General features: G+C 42.1%; 1 protein-coding gene across 4 annotated transcripts in view; it reads right to left on the bottom strand.

The window, feature by feature from the left end:
* Positions 1 to 510: 510 nt before the first annotated feature.
* Positions 511 to 17,082, bottom strand: part of Ddc (dopa decarboxylase) — a 98,222-nt gene continuing 81,650 nt past the window's right edge. Inside the window, exons 13-17 of one of the 4 annotated variants that reach the window (XM_047561318.1) lie at positions 13,214 to 13,233; positions 9,118 to 9,216; positions 6,393 to 6,494; positions 2,901 to 3,119; positions 514 to 977 (exon numbers count right to left, since the gene is read on the bottom strand). In XM_047561318.1, the coding sequence (XP_047417274.1) occupies positions 2,919 to 3,119; positions 6,393 to 6,494; positions 9,118 to 9,216; positions 13,214 to 13,233 (422 nt within the window). In that variant the 3' untranslated portion in view covers positions 514 to 977; positions 2,901 to 2,918. Of the gene's footprint in view, positions 978 to 2,900; positions 3,120 to 6,392; positions 6,495 to 9,117; positions 9,217 to 13,213; positions 13,234 to 17,082 lie in introns of all 4 variants that reach the window. The other 3 variants (XM_047561317.1, XM_047561319.1, XM_047561320.1) reach the window with 3 other exon arrangements.

Consider the following 17,082-nt stretch of genomic DNA (forward strand, 5'->3'; position numbering starts at 1 on the left):
TTCATTGATGGACAAATGTCCTTCCCAAATCAGATGGGGAATCTTCATAGCATCTGCTATGTTTCCAGATTTACAAATAACAGATCATATCATTCAATTAAATTTACATATTTATCAGAGGTCTTTGAAATTCAAATATACCATTAAAATCCAAGGACCCTTTCTGAGAGTGCGTTTGCTATTTCCAAAGTCTTTCAGAGGATAATAACTAAACTTAGAATAACAACACGTTTCTAAAAGCAAAATGGTTCCATAGAATAAATGGATTCATCAGACAAGAAAACCAAGGCCCAGAAAGTCAAAGAACATGACAACAGAGCTTGAGCTCATAATCTGAATCCAGGTTGTCTAGTGTTCTGAATTTATTTCCTAGAAGTTGAGTCATCTCCAAGTAAGATGTGCATTTTGTATGCATCCAGAACAGTTTTTTTAATGCATACAAGGCTCTCAATAAACATATTGAACAAATGTTTGCATTTATAGCCAAGAATGCCATGTCTTTGGTCAGTTGAAAGGATAAGTTTATATCACAAGATTTAATTGATACAATGCAGAACAAGATGATTACCCACCACAATTAGCATTTCACATCAACTGTTTATTAAGCATTTAAACACATGACAGGGGACAATTTAGGGCCACAGGTATAATCTGCAGTTATGATCATAGACTGCCCTGGAAAATATTTCATTAAGCCCCTTCTGCCACCACTGATATCTTCATGAGCATGAAAACTTTTGATTTTTAATCAAGAAAAACCACAGCCAAATAACAATTGAAAACTGTAATCACTGAGATAAACTTTTCACATAGCAAATATTTCTTCACTGATGAGACACCAAAAAGATATAATGACGAGTGTCTGGTTAACTTTGGAGCAGACATGGGAGGCCACATACAGACTCAGTATCAAGAGGATGATATTTATTTTCTTCTTATTCCAGTTTTCACACATACGTTCTTCCAACTTTTGATGTCTACAGGAAAAAAAAAATACCATGAGCACATGACTGCATTGAGAAAATAAAGAATAAAAATTTACATACTATTTCTCCAGTGAAAGGGGGGCAATTGTAAACATAAAATAGTTTTAATTGAAAGAAAGGAACTTTTATTATCAAACTGACTTCTCTCTAACGACAAATTTTATCAACATCAACTAGAATCTCTCATTTTCTACCCTCTGTAAAATAGAAATAGCCCCTACTCTCTCTCGGAACTATGATCACCTGATAATGATATGATAACCTCAAGTTATTACATGTAAATCCAAGGTGTAAAGATTTTCATTATTGCAGTTAATCTGGTCAAAAACAATTTACACGCATTATGATTTACTATGGTGTACTATATATATATTTAAGAAAATTGCTTATTTTTACCCTTTGAATCTACAGCAAATGTAATGACCCCACAGGAATTAAGGTTTCTATCAGAAATATGCCTATAAGCCACAGTCTTCCCGTATGTTGTTTTCTAGAGCTGTAGTTTCCCTGTATATCATTTTGGGCCTATGGGAATAAGATCCTGACATGATAGATACTTGTTAGATATATGCAAATATAAGACTGCAGAAATGATAATTGGTAGTGTTTGCTTGATGGGTTGCTTGTTTTGTGTACACTAACATATGCTTAGAGCAATAGAATATTTTCAAAATATGAGTTTCTCCCTGATACCTTCCAGAGATGTTGGACATATGATCAAGTTGTTCTGGGGAGGGAGGTCTCTTAATGTAGGAGTGGAGGAAGGCCCTACTGTACCAGGAAAAGGATCTTGTGTTACTGAGCATATTTCCACAGAGAAGGTGGTTTCTTTGGCCTCACCTTACTGAAATTGTTCATCCCTAGGCTGCTAGCTCATGTAATATGATACAATTTTAAACTCTTGGATTTTTTAAAGCAGTATATTTCAGCATTTCTCAATTAAAATTAGGTGAAAGAAAAATAAAGTTGCATGCAATCAGTTATATAAATTACACTATACACCTGAGTTCTGCATCTCCTAGGGGTCAATGGAGAAATGAAGAGGAAGAGAGACAAAGACAAGCAGAAATTAAGGGGGTCTACTCCCCTTCTCCCAAATAGGACAAAAAGAAAAATGACAGACACAGAAAAGAGTAGAAAATCCCAATTGAATGACATTCTTGGTGGTGGGGGGATGGGTGTTGCTGTTGAGTGTGTTCTTGTCTCCTGGGAGGTTTTTATTTTTTTTTAATTAGTACACTGAAAGCATATATAATAGTGGAATTCATTATGCCATATTTGTACATGCACATAACATAATTTGGTCAATTTCATTCTCCAGTACCTTCCTTTTCTGAATGATATTCTTAAAACAATCTAATGCAGTCTTTTAAGATTGTTTTAACTCCCACACATATAATTTTAAATAGTCTTCCTGTTGCCAGTGCTGCATTTGCTTAAAACATTGTCCTTATGAGTAACCTGTGTGCTCTTTGCAGGGTTTGACTGATGTAGCTAAATCCCTGAGCATTACCAAGAAGCCCAGTAGTCTAAATAGGCTCTTTCTCTAAACCATCAAGACTTTGGTCCTCCCTGACAGTAAATTATTGCTCACATGAAATTCCTGTTTTATTGTTTTCATTTATCTAAAGCTTGCCAGTTTAATATATAAGCTCATTATGATAGCAAGTTACCTGAATAAACTGGGGCAATCTGAGGGGAAAGAATGATAGAAACCAATGTTCTCATCTAAAATAAATAACTGAAATAATCTGTAGAGAATCATTACAGATAGCATTCTTTCCACTTCTCTGGACCGAGCGGGAGGAAATTCGGTCACAGCAGCACTGAGTGGCAGAGCGGAGACTGAGCGGGGATTCCCAACTCTGACCCTGACTCCAGGGGGACAGGACGTTCCTGGCACAGGCTGCTCACCTGCAACCGGCTCCACTTTCACTCCTTCTCTACTCTCAGCACGTCTCCAGCCAGCTCTTTGATGTGCTCCCAGGCGAACTGCACGTGGGCAGATTCCACCGTGCGAGCACAGACAGCAAAACGCAGCACGATCTTGTCTCGGAGGTGACAAGGAACCAAGTGTATTTTTTTGGCACTATTTATTCTTTGCAGAAGAGCTTCGTTCAGTTGGTTGGAACCCTGGAGGGAGGGATTCAAAGGGAAAAACTGTGTTCGCTTCTCTGAGGTTTCAAAAATTCAACCCATCGTGTAACACAAAGTCTGGAGAGACGATGATACTGGGTAAAAAAAGTGACCTTCTCATCCACCTGTCATTTACAGTGTTTAAAAATTCAACAAAATGATAGTAACACAGGCTAAAAGACCATCTCCTCTCCTCACAAAAACATTTCTCCATGTTCTAATGTACTGTCAAAAGATGACCCTCCTATGGTCCAAGTTTGTTTAAGGAAAAATGATCCCTATGTCATCTACAAATGAATGAGTTTAAACAACACGATGGAGGATTCTGAGTGGGAATCTAAATTCTCACTGAAACACGGAGAAAGTCAACAACAGAGAAAATGCAGCACAATAGCCAAACTGTTGTTCAAATCTGGGAAGGATGTCCATGAACCACAGGATCAACGGATCACTGGTGGCCCCCACACAGGCCCTTGGGAAGAACAGTCAACCAACCTGGAGCCTGGAGCCTGGGCCAGGGTACACAGCTCCTGCTGACTGATAAGGGCTCAGAGGTCTGTATCAAACAGTACATGGGAAGTCAGTGCTTCCCCTGCTAACCCATGGTGCATCCAGCCAGCCAGTCTTATGGCTCTTCTTTGCGCTTTCCTCTGCCTGTCTAGTTTTCACATAGTGGCTCTCCCTTCTCTAAGTGGGAAATAGAAAGCACTGGATGTAGGGCACTGCATCTTTGACATATGACCCTTTTAGACTTGGGCTGTTTCTGCTGGCCCTGTCTTCAAAGCCAGAGGAAAAGGAAGAGAATGAGGGAGAAGGGAAGTACCCAGTCCACTTGGCAGTCCACACCAGCTAAACAACCGCTGGGTACTGGAAAATGGTCTTGGCCTTGGACGAATCCACCATGACTCTGGCTGTGGGCTAGAATGTGACTGCCTTCAGTGCCCAAGTGCACAGTAAGGGGGCCACGAGCAATAGAGGCACTGTTGCCTTGTATACCAGGTGGACAAATGGTCCTATTCAAGAAAGAAAGGAGGGAGGAAGGAAAGAAAGAATTTGGTACCAAGGGAATGGAATTTTATCAAAAAGACTAAGCATAAGTCTGATATTTATATAGTGCAGAAAGTGAAGGCAAATTATTTAGGGAAAAAAAAATGCCTGCAATTTCCAAATGAATTGGACTAGATATGTGAAAGCAAAGGCAAGAAGGCAAACAGGAAAGATGCTTGGAGATGAAACAAAGACAAAAATAGGCTGAATGAGACAGAGGAAGAGACTGACCAGGGTAAGGATGGAGGGAAAGAGAATCAGTTACACAATCACAACAGCACATGCTTCTGCTTAAATAAAGAGTGATAATGTAAGCTGAGATAGTGAATGATGTGGAGGACTTGAAACTCACCAGAGAGGAGCAGGATGAGGAGAAAATAATGAGGATGCAGTAGTTACAGAGGCAGAAAAATAAACCATAACGTTTGACTAATGTGCTTCCTCAAGAAGAAACCAGATTCATAGGATGGAAGCAACAAAGTTTCACAAAAGAATATGCTTGTTAGCTGAAAACTGCCCTGGGTTTCCTGCATGTACGGGCCACACACACTATAGTTCATGTGAGAAGAAAGGACAGAGAGTAAGGCACTGATAGGCTTGGCATAATTCATAAATTATGCCACTAGAAAATCTTAAATTTAACAAAATTATACTAGCTGAAAGAAGCCAGTCACAAAAGTCAACGTATATTAAAAAGTCCATTTATATAAAAGTCTGGAATAGATAAATGTCTAGAGACAAATCAGATTAGTGACTGTAAGTTGGAGAATTGGGGATGAGTGCTCATGGGTGAGAGTTTTGTTTTGCAGGGTGAAAATGCTCTAAAATTAGTGATGACTGGACAGCCCTGGGAATACACTAAAAATCACACAAGTGGACAACTTAAATGGACAAAGTGAATTACATCTCAATAAATCATTAAAAATTAAAATAAAAATTTCCTACAAGAATCCTGGCAATAAAAGCAATGCAACCACTTGGGGGCAGACAAGTCTGAATATAATGCCAGTCCCTAACTTTGATGGAACTGCCACATCATGTCATCCACATAACCATGTTCTGGACACCACCACCCAAGGCTTCTTTCTTGTCATAAGGTCCCTCTAGTCCTGCTGCTTCCAGACGTTTCCCTACCTGAATCTCATCCTCACTGCAAAGCTCCAAGAGTCTGGTGAGGGCAAAGAGACAGTACATGGAGGGGCAGTGCCACATTTTGAATAACAGCACCATGAATGACAGTGACACAACCCAGCCTGCTCCTGTTCCTGATTACTGTCTTTGATTGGAAACAGGAGGCCTTATGGAAAGAACTCAAACTGATTCAGAAATTATCAGCCAGTAAAACATAGTAGCATGTTCCTCCCAGTTACTTGGGGAGGATTTCAAATTCCAGGCCAGCTGGGAAACACAGCAAGACCCAAAGGGGAAGGGGGCTGGGGTTGTAGCTCAGTGACAGAATACTTGTCTAGTATTTGTGAGGCTCTGGGTTGGATTCCCAGCACTGGAACAACAACAAAATCCTCTCATCCTATTAAAAGCAATCTCTGTAGATGTCAGAGCATTAGTTATTAGTTCTCATCTGGCTTCATTTACATCCCAGAGATTAGTGGCGGGGGTGTGCAGTACACCATAGGTACTTTTGAGAAATATCATGAATGACTTGCGTCATTGAACAAAGATGACTTGCGTCTTGACTCCCTGGGCCAAATTCCTTCACCTAGTGAATGCATAACACAGACTGTGGAACACACAGCCTGAAATACCTCACCCTCCTGCATGGGATCTTGTTGAGGTGCAGAGTCAGAGTGCTGGGTTGGGGAAATTTACTATTCTAACCAGCTGCCAGATGGTGCCCACGCTACAGGTCCACAGAAGAGCCCGGTTTAATAAAGCCACAGATAGGCCCTACAGAGAATTCCGGTGATAGAGATGTGGGATGGAGTCTTTGGGATGGAAAAAAACAGGGAGAATTCTAGGAGTAAGGAACAAAAAGTCTCCAAGGATGTCTCAAAGAAAGTTGAACAGCAATGGTCCATGCAGGACAGTCTATGCAGGGCCTCACAGGAAGCCAGCTTTCCTCAGGCCTGTGGACTGAAGATCACAGTTTTTGTTCAGTGTTCCTGGAAAACTGATGAAAGCATCTGAGTGTGGAGGTCAGAATGGGATTTTCCCTTCTGTCACATTCAAAGAAAATGAAGAGGACTGCAATAGGCATAAACAAACCTTTAGTCGGAAGCAGACCAGCCCCAGAGTGACTTCTGCACAGATCTCAAAGCGGGAGTCCTGGCGCACCAAAGACTCAAACTTATGAGCCAGGTGGATGTGCTTGAGAGAGAAAGGGGAAAAGCTGCTTGAGTTTCTCATCATCACTGAATTCAAAACTTAAGCATCTAGAAAACCCGATTCAGCGACACATCTACAATTCATTTACATCCTCTCTGCGATTTTCTTCAAGTGTTTGTGCTGTCCCCTCACCAGCTGTTCCCACCTAGTCAGAGAAGAAACTTACTCGTTACTCCGAAGAAAGGCTTAATGGTCTCAGAAAAATACCATCATTTTCTTCTGTTCATGGGACTATTTCTATACCCTTGCCCCTGAAAAAATTCATCTTTTATAATTTTAGAGCGAACATTGCAAAGAGGTACTGGAACACTGTAGAAGATACAAAGTTAACATTTATGCACCACATCATCCTCATGACAACAACAACATAACGATGGATACTGGATTACACCAGGTCTCCAGTTCAGGAAACAGGCTCACAGAGGGTTAACCACATGCCTGAGGTCCTATGGCCAGGCCTTCTGAGCTGGGATTCAAATGCAGTTGCCTAATATGGGACTTTCAGTTCTGTGGTTGGTGTGGCTCTTGTTTCACGGCGTTTGCCTCTGAGAGGTGGAACCCACACACACACACACACACCCCATCACATTCAAGAGCTGCCTTCCTCTCATTGAATACATCAACCTTATTTAACTTCTAAATGTTAAGAATTCAAAAGTTGATTCGAATTATCAGTGATCCATGGAGAACAAACTCTTCCCAGCTAGTAGTTCTCGCCTTTTCAGAACCCTGAGCATCCAGTACGCATACGGTCACGTGGCAGATGCTCCAGAGGAGCTCTGCGCAAGTTCTGGACCAAAGCTTGTTGGGAAATAAGCAATCCCTAGTATGACCACCAGAGGGCGAGAAAGACTTTGGACTCAGGTATCCCCAGAGCAGACTCCTGCCTAGGGAGCAGGCTTCCTCCAGCCCATTCCCACATTCCTGCTAAGGCAGGACTGGGTATCATTTGGAAAAGAGGTGTGATGTGTTGCTAACATGAGGCAGCATAATCACAGCTCGTTGTCCTTGAGCTTACAGATGAAATCATTGTGGAGGGATAAACCACTCATTTTTCAAGCCTTTCTCCAAATAATTTAAATTCATTCTCCTGACACTTTTCTCAATTAAGGACAGGAGATAGGTTATTCATAAATTCACACACATGTTCCTTTTCTATTTTTTTTTTTGCCCCAGATAGACTTTATTGTGCTTGATAACTCCATAAATTTTCTTAGAATGAATTTGAGGCAAACAGGTACTGGTTTGTGGCTTGTGATAGGCATCTAGCAAATGCTTGAAAATAAATGCATTTCTGCATCCTCGTCACAGGGAGGACCCTGACATATCCAGCCCCTGCCCTTAGCGACATAGCTGGTGATGCTGCAGCACCAGGACTTACAGTTAAGCACTGTCATGATCATTGGGGTTGGAAATCACAGGCATGCCTGTTCCGGTGAAGCCTGGGGACCTTCAGGATGAGGCCCTGGCTTAGAAAGTATCAGAAGAAGGAAGGACCCAGCTTGAAGTCAGCAGACCTTCTGCATCTGGCAAACTGGGCGGACCTTGGGCAAGGTTCATATTCAAGCCTCGGTTCCCCCAAGTGCAGAACAAAAAAGGTAAAGTGGTGGGATTTGATGTAGATCAGTGGTTCTCAAATTTCAATGTGCACATTATAGTGACTGGAATGCTTGTTAAAACAGGTTGCTTGGATCTGCCTCTTGCTGGCACTGCAGGTCAGGAGTGTGTTTGAGAATGATTGGACTAAATGATATCTATTCCACATCAACTCTAAAATTCTCCTATTTTGGCAATTTTCTGAAGAAAAACACATTATGTTCTCACTCCTGCTATTTTACTCAGTGAACCTCACTGTGGCAAAAGTACAACCTACATTATGTTTTTACTTTGACCATTGTTACGGTTTAGATGTGAGGTGTCCCCCAAAAGCTGATGTGTGAGACAGTGCAAGGTTTGGAGAAGAAATGATTGGGTTATGACAGCCTTAACCCAATCAGTGAATTAACGACATTCATTAATTCAATCAATCCAATGGGATTAATTGAGTGGTAACTGAAGGAAGGTGGGGTGTAGCTGGAGGGGGTGGGGTCTTGGGGATGTGACTTGTCTATGGACTGATCCCTCTGAAACTGTGAGCCTTTAAATAAATTTTTCCTCCTCTACAGATGTTCTGGTTGGGTCTTTTAGCCACCGGCAAAAAAGGTTGACTGAAACAACCATCTTACTGAAGCTGATAAAGTGTAACCCTAATAGAAGTGTCTTAGGAGATCTATGATTGTGCATTTGACAACCCAAAGTACAGTGTGCTTCCTTTACCATATACGGCCACGATCTGTGTAGTAACATTTTAGGCAACAGTGGGCCATAAGTACCATGGTGGTCCCAATGGACTGTATCTTCCAACAAGTTCATAGTCATCCTAGTTTGTGTAAGTACATTCTATGATGTTGGCACAATGACAAAACCACCTAAGGATGCAATTCTTACAACCTATCCCCATTGCTAAGTGATGTATGCCTGTATTTACTTACTAAGACATCCGAATTCATTTCTAAGTTCCCTAAGTCCTCTGTAGTATTACTGAGATAAAGAATGAAGACGGTACCTTGCGGATATAAGCCTGCAGTCCTTTGACTCCATACATTCTAAAGACAAACCACATTTTCAAAGAGCGGAATCTTCGACCCAGAGGGATCTGCCAGTGCTGAAATAAAATATCATATGAGGCATCAGTGAGGAATGTAGAAAGAACTGGCTTCCTTTTCAACCCTCTGGTTGGCTTATTTCTCTTAGAGGCAGCTAGTTCCTGTGGCCACCCCACTCTGGCTTCCCATTTCCCATCCTGGGGGTATGAGCGTGACCACAAAGCGAGACTGTCTTTGCAAAGCTCCTCTGAGGGAGATGGCAGCAAACAAGGTTTGTGGACTTGGGAGGCACCGATGATTATTGTTTTTACTTGACAAATGTTCACTGAGTTCACACCTGTTCTGGGAAAGGTGTTCCACAGTGAGCAAACAGGAAAGATGTGACCCTGTTCCTAGGACGCTTACCCCCAGTGGGAGCAAGCAAAATCTTATACTGGTGTCTCTGTCTACAGTGATGGAGTGAGCTAAAACCGTTTTTGTCTACCAAATGCTTCCCATGATGTCCTGGCACTGTTTTCTAGATCAATACTGGTTCCCTTCTTGTCTCAATGACTGCAGGGTAGTGACCCCCAAGACCCCTCTACCAAAAGACACGACACATGTGCATGTGTTGGTCCTTAAAGAAGTGTTCCTTCTGCTTTCTCTGGAATTTCCAGACTTTGTTGGCTGACTACACTTTGCATCCTGTGTGACTCTCCAATGGTTGGAAATGCAACAAAGCGAGTTGGAAAAGGACAGGGAAGAGAGGGATGGGCCATTTGTGAGGACAGTGTGGTAGCATGTCATGGCTTTCTTTTAAATAGTAATAGTCTATTCGAGCTTAGCAAGAAGATGCTGAGGGTAAATCTTTTGCTTCCTCTCTGCTCCCTGATCCTCTTCCCTGAGGAAAGAGAGAGGGTTCCCTGCTGGGTACAATGTGTTGTGATAAAGTGCAGAAGGACACCCAGAGTCACTGGGGTTGCCTGCCACCTGGGGCTCCAGAGGAGCTCAGCCTAAGCCCAGCACTGCTCCTGAGTGGAAGGGCACAGGTGGGTTTTAAATACAGTCACCCTCCATCCACTGGGGATATGTTCCAAGACCCCTAGTGGAGGTGTGAAACCACAGCCCTACATATACTGTTTTTTCCTATACATGCACATCTGTGATAGTTTAATTTATAAATTAGGCTCAAAGAGAGATAAACACAATGACTAAGAATAAAATAGAACAATTGTAAGGATATACTGTAATGAAAGTTATTTGAAACTTATGAATTGTTATTTCTGGAATTTTCTACTTAGCAGTTTCAGATTGCTCTTTATCATGAGTAACTGAAACCACAGAAAGTGAAACCGTGGTTAAGGGGGAATGACTCTAGCGTGTGTAGAAAGAATAAAGAGCAGCTACGTCCAAACCACAGGAGAAGCAGCACTTGCATCTGTGGGAGCTTCTCAAGTTGCAAAGAGAAACATGGACCCAATAGCTAGGCTCAGAGGCAATTAACGTGGTTTCCCCATAATTTTATGCTGGACACTGTGATAAGTGTACTCACACTTCATCACATTTTATCTTTCTTAACAGTGCTGTGAAAGAGGGGTTCATATCTTCCCTTTATGGAATGAAAAGCAGGCATGGAGGGTGCCATGTCTAATGGCACCAACCTAGAATGTGGCAGAGCTGGAATCACACCTGCATACGCACAGCTGTTTGTGATTTAGTAATTTGTTTGCAAGTTGTTGGGAGGTTCAGGAAGAATTAGGCTAACTTACCTTTTTGGAAAATCTAAAAGAGAAACCTCTTACCACACAACCAACTAACAGCCAGTAAAGCAATGGCTCTCTGCCATTGTTCAGCATGGAGGTGGTGTTCCAAAACCATTCCTTGCCAAGTCAACTTCCTGACAATCGAAATGTGATTTAAGTCCAACATTTGGAGGAACAACCAGGCAAACGTAATTTTTATGACATGAGTGAAAATGTACACAGTTTTGTTGTTTGCTCATTCAAATGTGACTCCCAAACGCCTGCTGGTGCCTCTTTGGAAACTGATGCAGGCCTAGATTAGATGCCCACCACTCCTTCTCACCCACATTAGACCAGAATGTAACACAGCATGAGGGCTATGATTTCTTGTGTACCCAGCCTCACCTCCTGCTAGAATGTAGGTTCTAAAGGAACAGGGACTCTGTCTACTTTGCTATTTTATTTCCAGTCCCAAGCCCAGCACGTGGTCTGACTCAGAGCAGCCCATCCTATCTTAGGGAATATGGTTGACTTACATACTCAAGCAGACAGCAAGAAAACCCTCCTACCTTTTCACATAGGTCATCCGAAATGACTTTGTGTGTGGAAGTCAATTTGCATTTACTTTTAGGGGGTGCTAGGGATGGAACCCAGGGCCTTGTGCACACTGGGCAAGTACTCTACCACTGAGCTATACCTCCAGTGCTACTATTTGAGCCTCTAGACTTTACTGATCTATATTTCTTGGAACATTCTTCCTCTAGAATCAAAAATTTAAAAATCTGTACACTGACCCATTCTGTATAAGCTACCAACATATACTGGAAGGTGCAGTTTCCTCGTCCAAACAGCTTGGGAACAGCTCAGTGGAATGAGCTAGTGACCCAGGTCCTAAGTTCATCCTTTTAACTGGGTTCTGAAATTTCTTTAACTTTTCTGAATCTTTGTCTTCTCATCTGTGAAATGGGCATAATGATGCCCACTTTGCTCACAATCATGTAAATTTTGGACAAATGATGCTGTCTTTACCTCTTTCGGTCTGAAGTTCAGAACCAGAAATAATGCAAAATGCCTTTGCCTAACCTTGTGTACTGAACGGCCACCTCTCGGGCCTAAGTCTCTGTCCTCATGCACTCTTTCAGTAGTGAGTCCACAGACCTGCTACAGCCTGTTCATTTCTGTCATCCCTCACTTCCCTGACTAGCCCAGTGGGCAACATTCTGTCCTGGGAGTCCTCTCCTTTGCCTGGAGGCTGAGATGGTCTTCAGTTTGGGTTTCTAATCTCTGAATGAAATAGTGATATCATTCCTGTCCACCTCTCTCTGTCATGCCCATATTTGCACACACCCTGACCTTTCTCCCTGACATACAGCAGGGTAGTTCCAGGCAAACTTCACCAAAACTCTGTCCTCGGAGGATACATGATGGCTTGGGAAGGCTTCCTGGTCCCTTACACTTCCAGCTTGCAGCTGCCACAGGAAAGGGGAAGGTGCCACAGGAGAGGGGAAGGACAAGCTATGCCTTTGAGGAGCAGCCCCTGCTAGCTTATCAGCTGGCAACATGCAGGCCCTGAGAGCTCAGCCACATAACCTGTCAGGACAGCACAGCCTTTGCCTTGATCACATCCTGTGCCTACCACAAAAGAACGGGGCACAGGTGTCTTCTTGAGGTGACACACACAAAAAAACTGAGTACAAGTCAGGAGGGGGGAGGCAGTCAATGCTGTGACCCCATCTCTTCCCCCTGAGAGTCCCCAGCTCCTGTTCTTGTGATAAGTCTCCCAGCACTACTTATCATTTCAAATTCCTTTCCAGAGTAAGTCTAGGACAACCTGGTATTTTCAAATTGTACTTCATGAAACACTTGTGGCAAATTAAAAGAAGAGAGAAGCAAAGCAATTTAAGGCGAGGCTTTGAGATAGCTGTCCCTCTGTCTGAGCACCTTTGCTGGTCTCTCTGCATTCTCCCTCTCCTCAGGATGCCATCCCAGGAACACAGGGCAACACAAAAAGGAGGGGCTGTCCTGCCTCAGGAGAAAGAAACTTCCTTCCAGAGAAATAAGTGTGCAGAAGTTCCTTCCCCATGCCTCAGGGTGCATTCAGAGCCATTTCTTCCTAATCTGGGAACCCTGAATAGTGTGCTCAGCAGAGCTGCCCACGGGCCTGACAGAGCCCACCTGATTGGTCAGTTAGGATCCAATTAGAAGGTACTTCTCAGTGGAATCCTGCTCAGGAGGGTGAGGGACAGCAGCAGTCCCAGCCACGGAAGACCCCTGTACTCCAGTCACATTTTGGATTATATTGGACCTAGTTTGGTGAGACAAATCACCCACTTACCCTGTAGTCAGTGATAAGCCCTGGAGAAAAGAGAGAGAAAAAGAAAAAGAAAACATTGGACAAATATGTTAACATACAATAATCATTTTCATCTTCAAGGTAGATTTCTTGTGTCAAAATAGTCTTTTGAGGCAGACATAAAACAGCCCCAGGGCTGACAGGGTTTGGAGTTTCCTGTGGCACATCTCAAGGTAACAGATTCCAGGGGAGTCCTCTGAGAGTGCCATGTCCAGGATGCACATTGGAAATGCTGAATTATTAATGAAGCACCATTAGTTTTGCTTTCTGTAGTTGCATAAGAAAGCAAAGCTGAGATTTCACTTAATGCCCAGTAGTAAGTTACATTCAGAGCATGTAAATCATTCATCATCCATTCATTCATGCATGGGAAGGTGAATTAGTGATTCCATGAGTGATAAGAATAATAAAGAAAAAATGGAACCTGCTGGGAGTATTCATCTTGGTATTCGCGGATCTAGTTCAGCATTTGACATGGAGCAGATGCTCCATGAATATGCATCTATCAAGTCAGTTTCCTCATTCTGGATTCAGTGGCTCCACATTGGTTATGAAAAATGGCTGCTTTGAACTTTAGTCTTCCCTTGTGCCTAAAGTGATACATCCCAGAACCACATGGGAAAAGGAGCCTGGGAAAAGGAGGACTCACAGATGAGTTTCTATAAGTGACCCTGTCGATGGATCAGGTAAGAGTTATAAAGATATGCAGCAGTTCTGCTGCACAGCTTGGTAGAGGAGACATGCTGTGTAAATCTACTCCACAAACACAGGCCAGGCAAAGCACATGATAGGCATCCCCCACTTCCTGGACAATATCAACTGCAGAATGGCTGTAGCAGACCTTCACCATGTTCAGACAAACAACCTAACGGAACCCACCATCCACTACAAAGGAATGTCCATGCTATCTCTACAAGAAATCTGAAGTCATTCCCTGATTGCATCTGGCTCTGTGGAAAGACCAGGTATTTTCTCAGCTAGGATAAGAATGACAGTGTTGGAGGAAAATGTAAGACCGTCAGTATCAGTCCCTCATTTAATGTGTGACCCTGATATGAAATCCCACAGTCACAAGGACTGTTTCAATTCCTGTCCAGTACTCTCATTCCTTCATACCCTGTGGACTCTCATTAGTAAGAGTTGTTAAATAAATATAACATCAATAGCAGAGTCATCAGAAGGAACCTGACAGTGATTCACAGAGGTCACCATATTTGGCATGTTAGGTACTCAGAAAACTTGTTAAATAACCAGATGGCTGTAATGAATGAAAATGAATGTGTTACCATTACCCTGTCTTGGGAGTTTATATAACTATACTACCTGATATACTAATTGATATGGTAGCTATTGGCCACATGTGGCTATTTAAACTTAAGTTTTCTAAAACTTAAGGAAATGTAAATAGTTTTTTAGTGTGATTGTCCACATTTCAAGGTTTCACCTGCCACCTGTGTCTGACATTGGACAGTGCAAAATTACAGAATGTTTCCTTTACTGTAGAAAATTTTAGTGGACAGTGCAACTAGAAGTTTCAAAGAGAAGAATTCAGACACAGTAGTTACTGTAGCCAAACACCATTGGTGAAAGATGGAATTGCTTCTCAGTGAATCTGCTTTCTTCTTTAAGGTCTTCTTGAAGAACTGGCTCAACTCTGGAGCTTCTTTATACAATAATTTACTGTAAACAATAATGAATTCATCTAAATCATTAATTTCCCTTCACAATGATCTTACTTACACTGTCTTAGGAGCTTAATATTTCTTAATATGCCTTATGGGCCTACTAAGTCTTTTATTATTTATTTTTATTGGTTCTTTTTAGCTATACATGACAAGAGAATTTATTTTGACATAATTATAAAAGTATGTAATATAATTTGTTCTAATTCAGTCCCCACTACTTCCCCTTCCCCTTCCTTCCTCCCTTCCCTCTACTCTGCTGATCTTTCTGCTATTTACTTAAAGTTATTTTTTGTTAAATTAGTGTCTTGTGGGTGTACATGATGGTGAGATTAAAACTGCATAAGATATACGTGGTGTGAGCAGCTTATAAATTTTAAATGATGCATTGATGAAACAGTAAAACTAAACAATGTATAAAAGAAGAGTAGTGAAAAATACAATATATTGACAATGTTGGCATTTGAGTGGTTGGATTGTGAAATCGTCTGGCTTAACATCGACTGTTTTCTATTTTCCAAATATAGATCTTTAATAATAAAGACTATATCTGAAAAGTCTATGTAACAGGAGAGACCACTTTTCCCTCTCACCAGCATTCTGACAGAATTTTCTGTTACAAAGAAAAATCTCATGTATTTTGACTCTAGCTCAATGTCTTCCACTAAGCATCCGTAGACAGTTGGCTTGGTATCCAAGGGGGATTGGTTCCAGGATCTCTTGTGGGTGCCAAAAATCTAAGGATGCTCAAATTTCTTACATAAAATGGCACAATACTTGCATATGACCTACACACATCACCTTGTATACTTTAAATCATCTCTAGATTACTTACACTATCTAACACAATATAAATGTTATGTTAATAGTTAGACTGTATTGCATAGGGAATAATGACAAGAAAAACGTCTCTATGTGTTTGGTACAGATGCAATTGTTTTTCTTTTTGAGTATTTTTGATTCACAGTTGATTGGATTAGTGGAGCGAGACCTATGGCTATGGAAGGCTAACTCTTTTGGCCCAAGTGAACTGAGACCGTATGTGTGAAGTGCAACCTTAGCATAAGAGTTGGTCACCATCATGGTAACACCTGCTGCTGGGTATGCTCCATCTACTCAGGCACTGTTGGAGCTGTGAGCAGGATGGCAGGGCTCTCACTTGCAGATCTGGTGTTCTGGTGATCAGGATGGACAACAGACAAGTAAACCAGGGAGCAAGACGACTGCAGCAAGAGACAAGGTCCAGGAAGAGCACAGAATGGCCTGAGGCTGCTGAGATGAGGGGCCCGCAGGCATGGGAAGGCCCAGGAAGACCTCATCAAGGATGACACGTCCATCTTGAGGACTCTCAGGAGAGTGCCCAGGCAGGGACCAGTTGAAGGTGTGGTGTACAGAGCAGGGACAGGCCTCCAGAGTCTTGTAGACAGCCAGAGTGTGTTTTTCCACAAAGCTTTGCCATGGAAAACAGACCAGGCAAGATGTGACCCTCTTTTCCTAAGGCAAAGATCTTAGTTTGCTGCCATTCTAACTGATGGACAATGGTGCCTCTACCCAGGAACCAAAGTTACATCCTTCAATTTATTTCCTCTCCCACAAATTGAAGTGGTGGGATCGAGTGGTCTGTCAGATTTCTTCTCTCACTCATATTTTATGGTTCTGTGGATCCATTATTACCCAAGAAAGCTTGAAGATAATAGAAGTTCCCCAAGATGTGATCTGTCATTCACTCACTAATTCACACCTTGTGCTACATCAGGCCCCAAGATAGCCCTGACACAGGCACCATGCTTGCTGCAGGAAGAGATTTAGAAAGGAATAAGAAAAATGATCTGCCATCAGGAGGTGCTATGTCTCAGGAAGAGATAAATATGCAACTGCCCTTGTAGGTAGATTAATATTAGCATAAAAATGTGCTGGAGGGAGTTGGCGTAGGTTGCTCTTACACATTTTACTTGACCAGGATCTTAAATGATCCTTAAAAAAATTAAACTAAAAGATGTATTCTTTTAATGTGGTGCAACAATGGTTGGCTCCTTCTGAAAGTACTCAGATGAACAGAAGTGGTGACAACAAGCAAGCAACCTTATTCCTGACCTCAAAAGAATGTTTTCATGGTAGTTGTCTCTCCATCACGCAGAGACAGGATTCCTGGGTCTTGGCTGGCCGTGG

Source organism: Sciurus carolinensis, chromosome 8, assembly GCF_902686445.1.
Source record: "Sciurus carolinensis chromosome 8, mSciCar1.2, whole genome shotgun sequence".
Classification (NCBI taxonomy): Eukaryota; Metazoa; Chordata; class Mammalia; order Rodentia; family Sciuridae; genus Sciurus; species Sciurus carolinensis.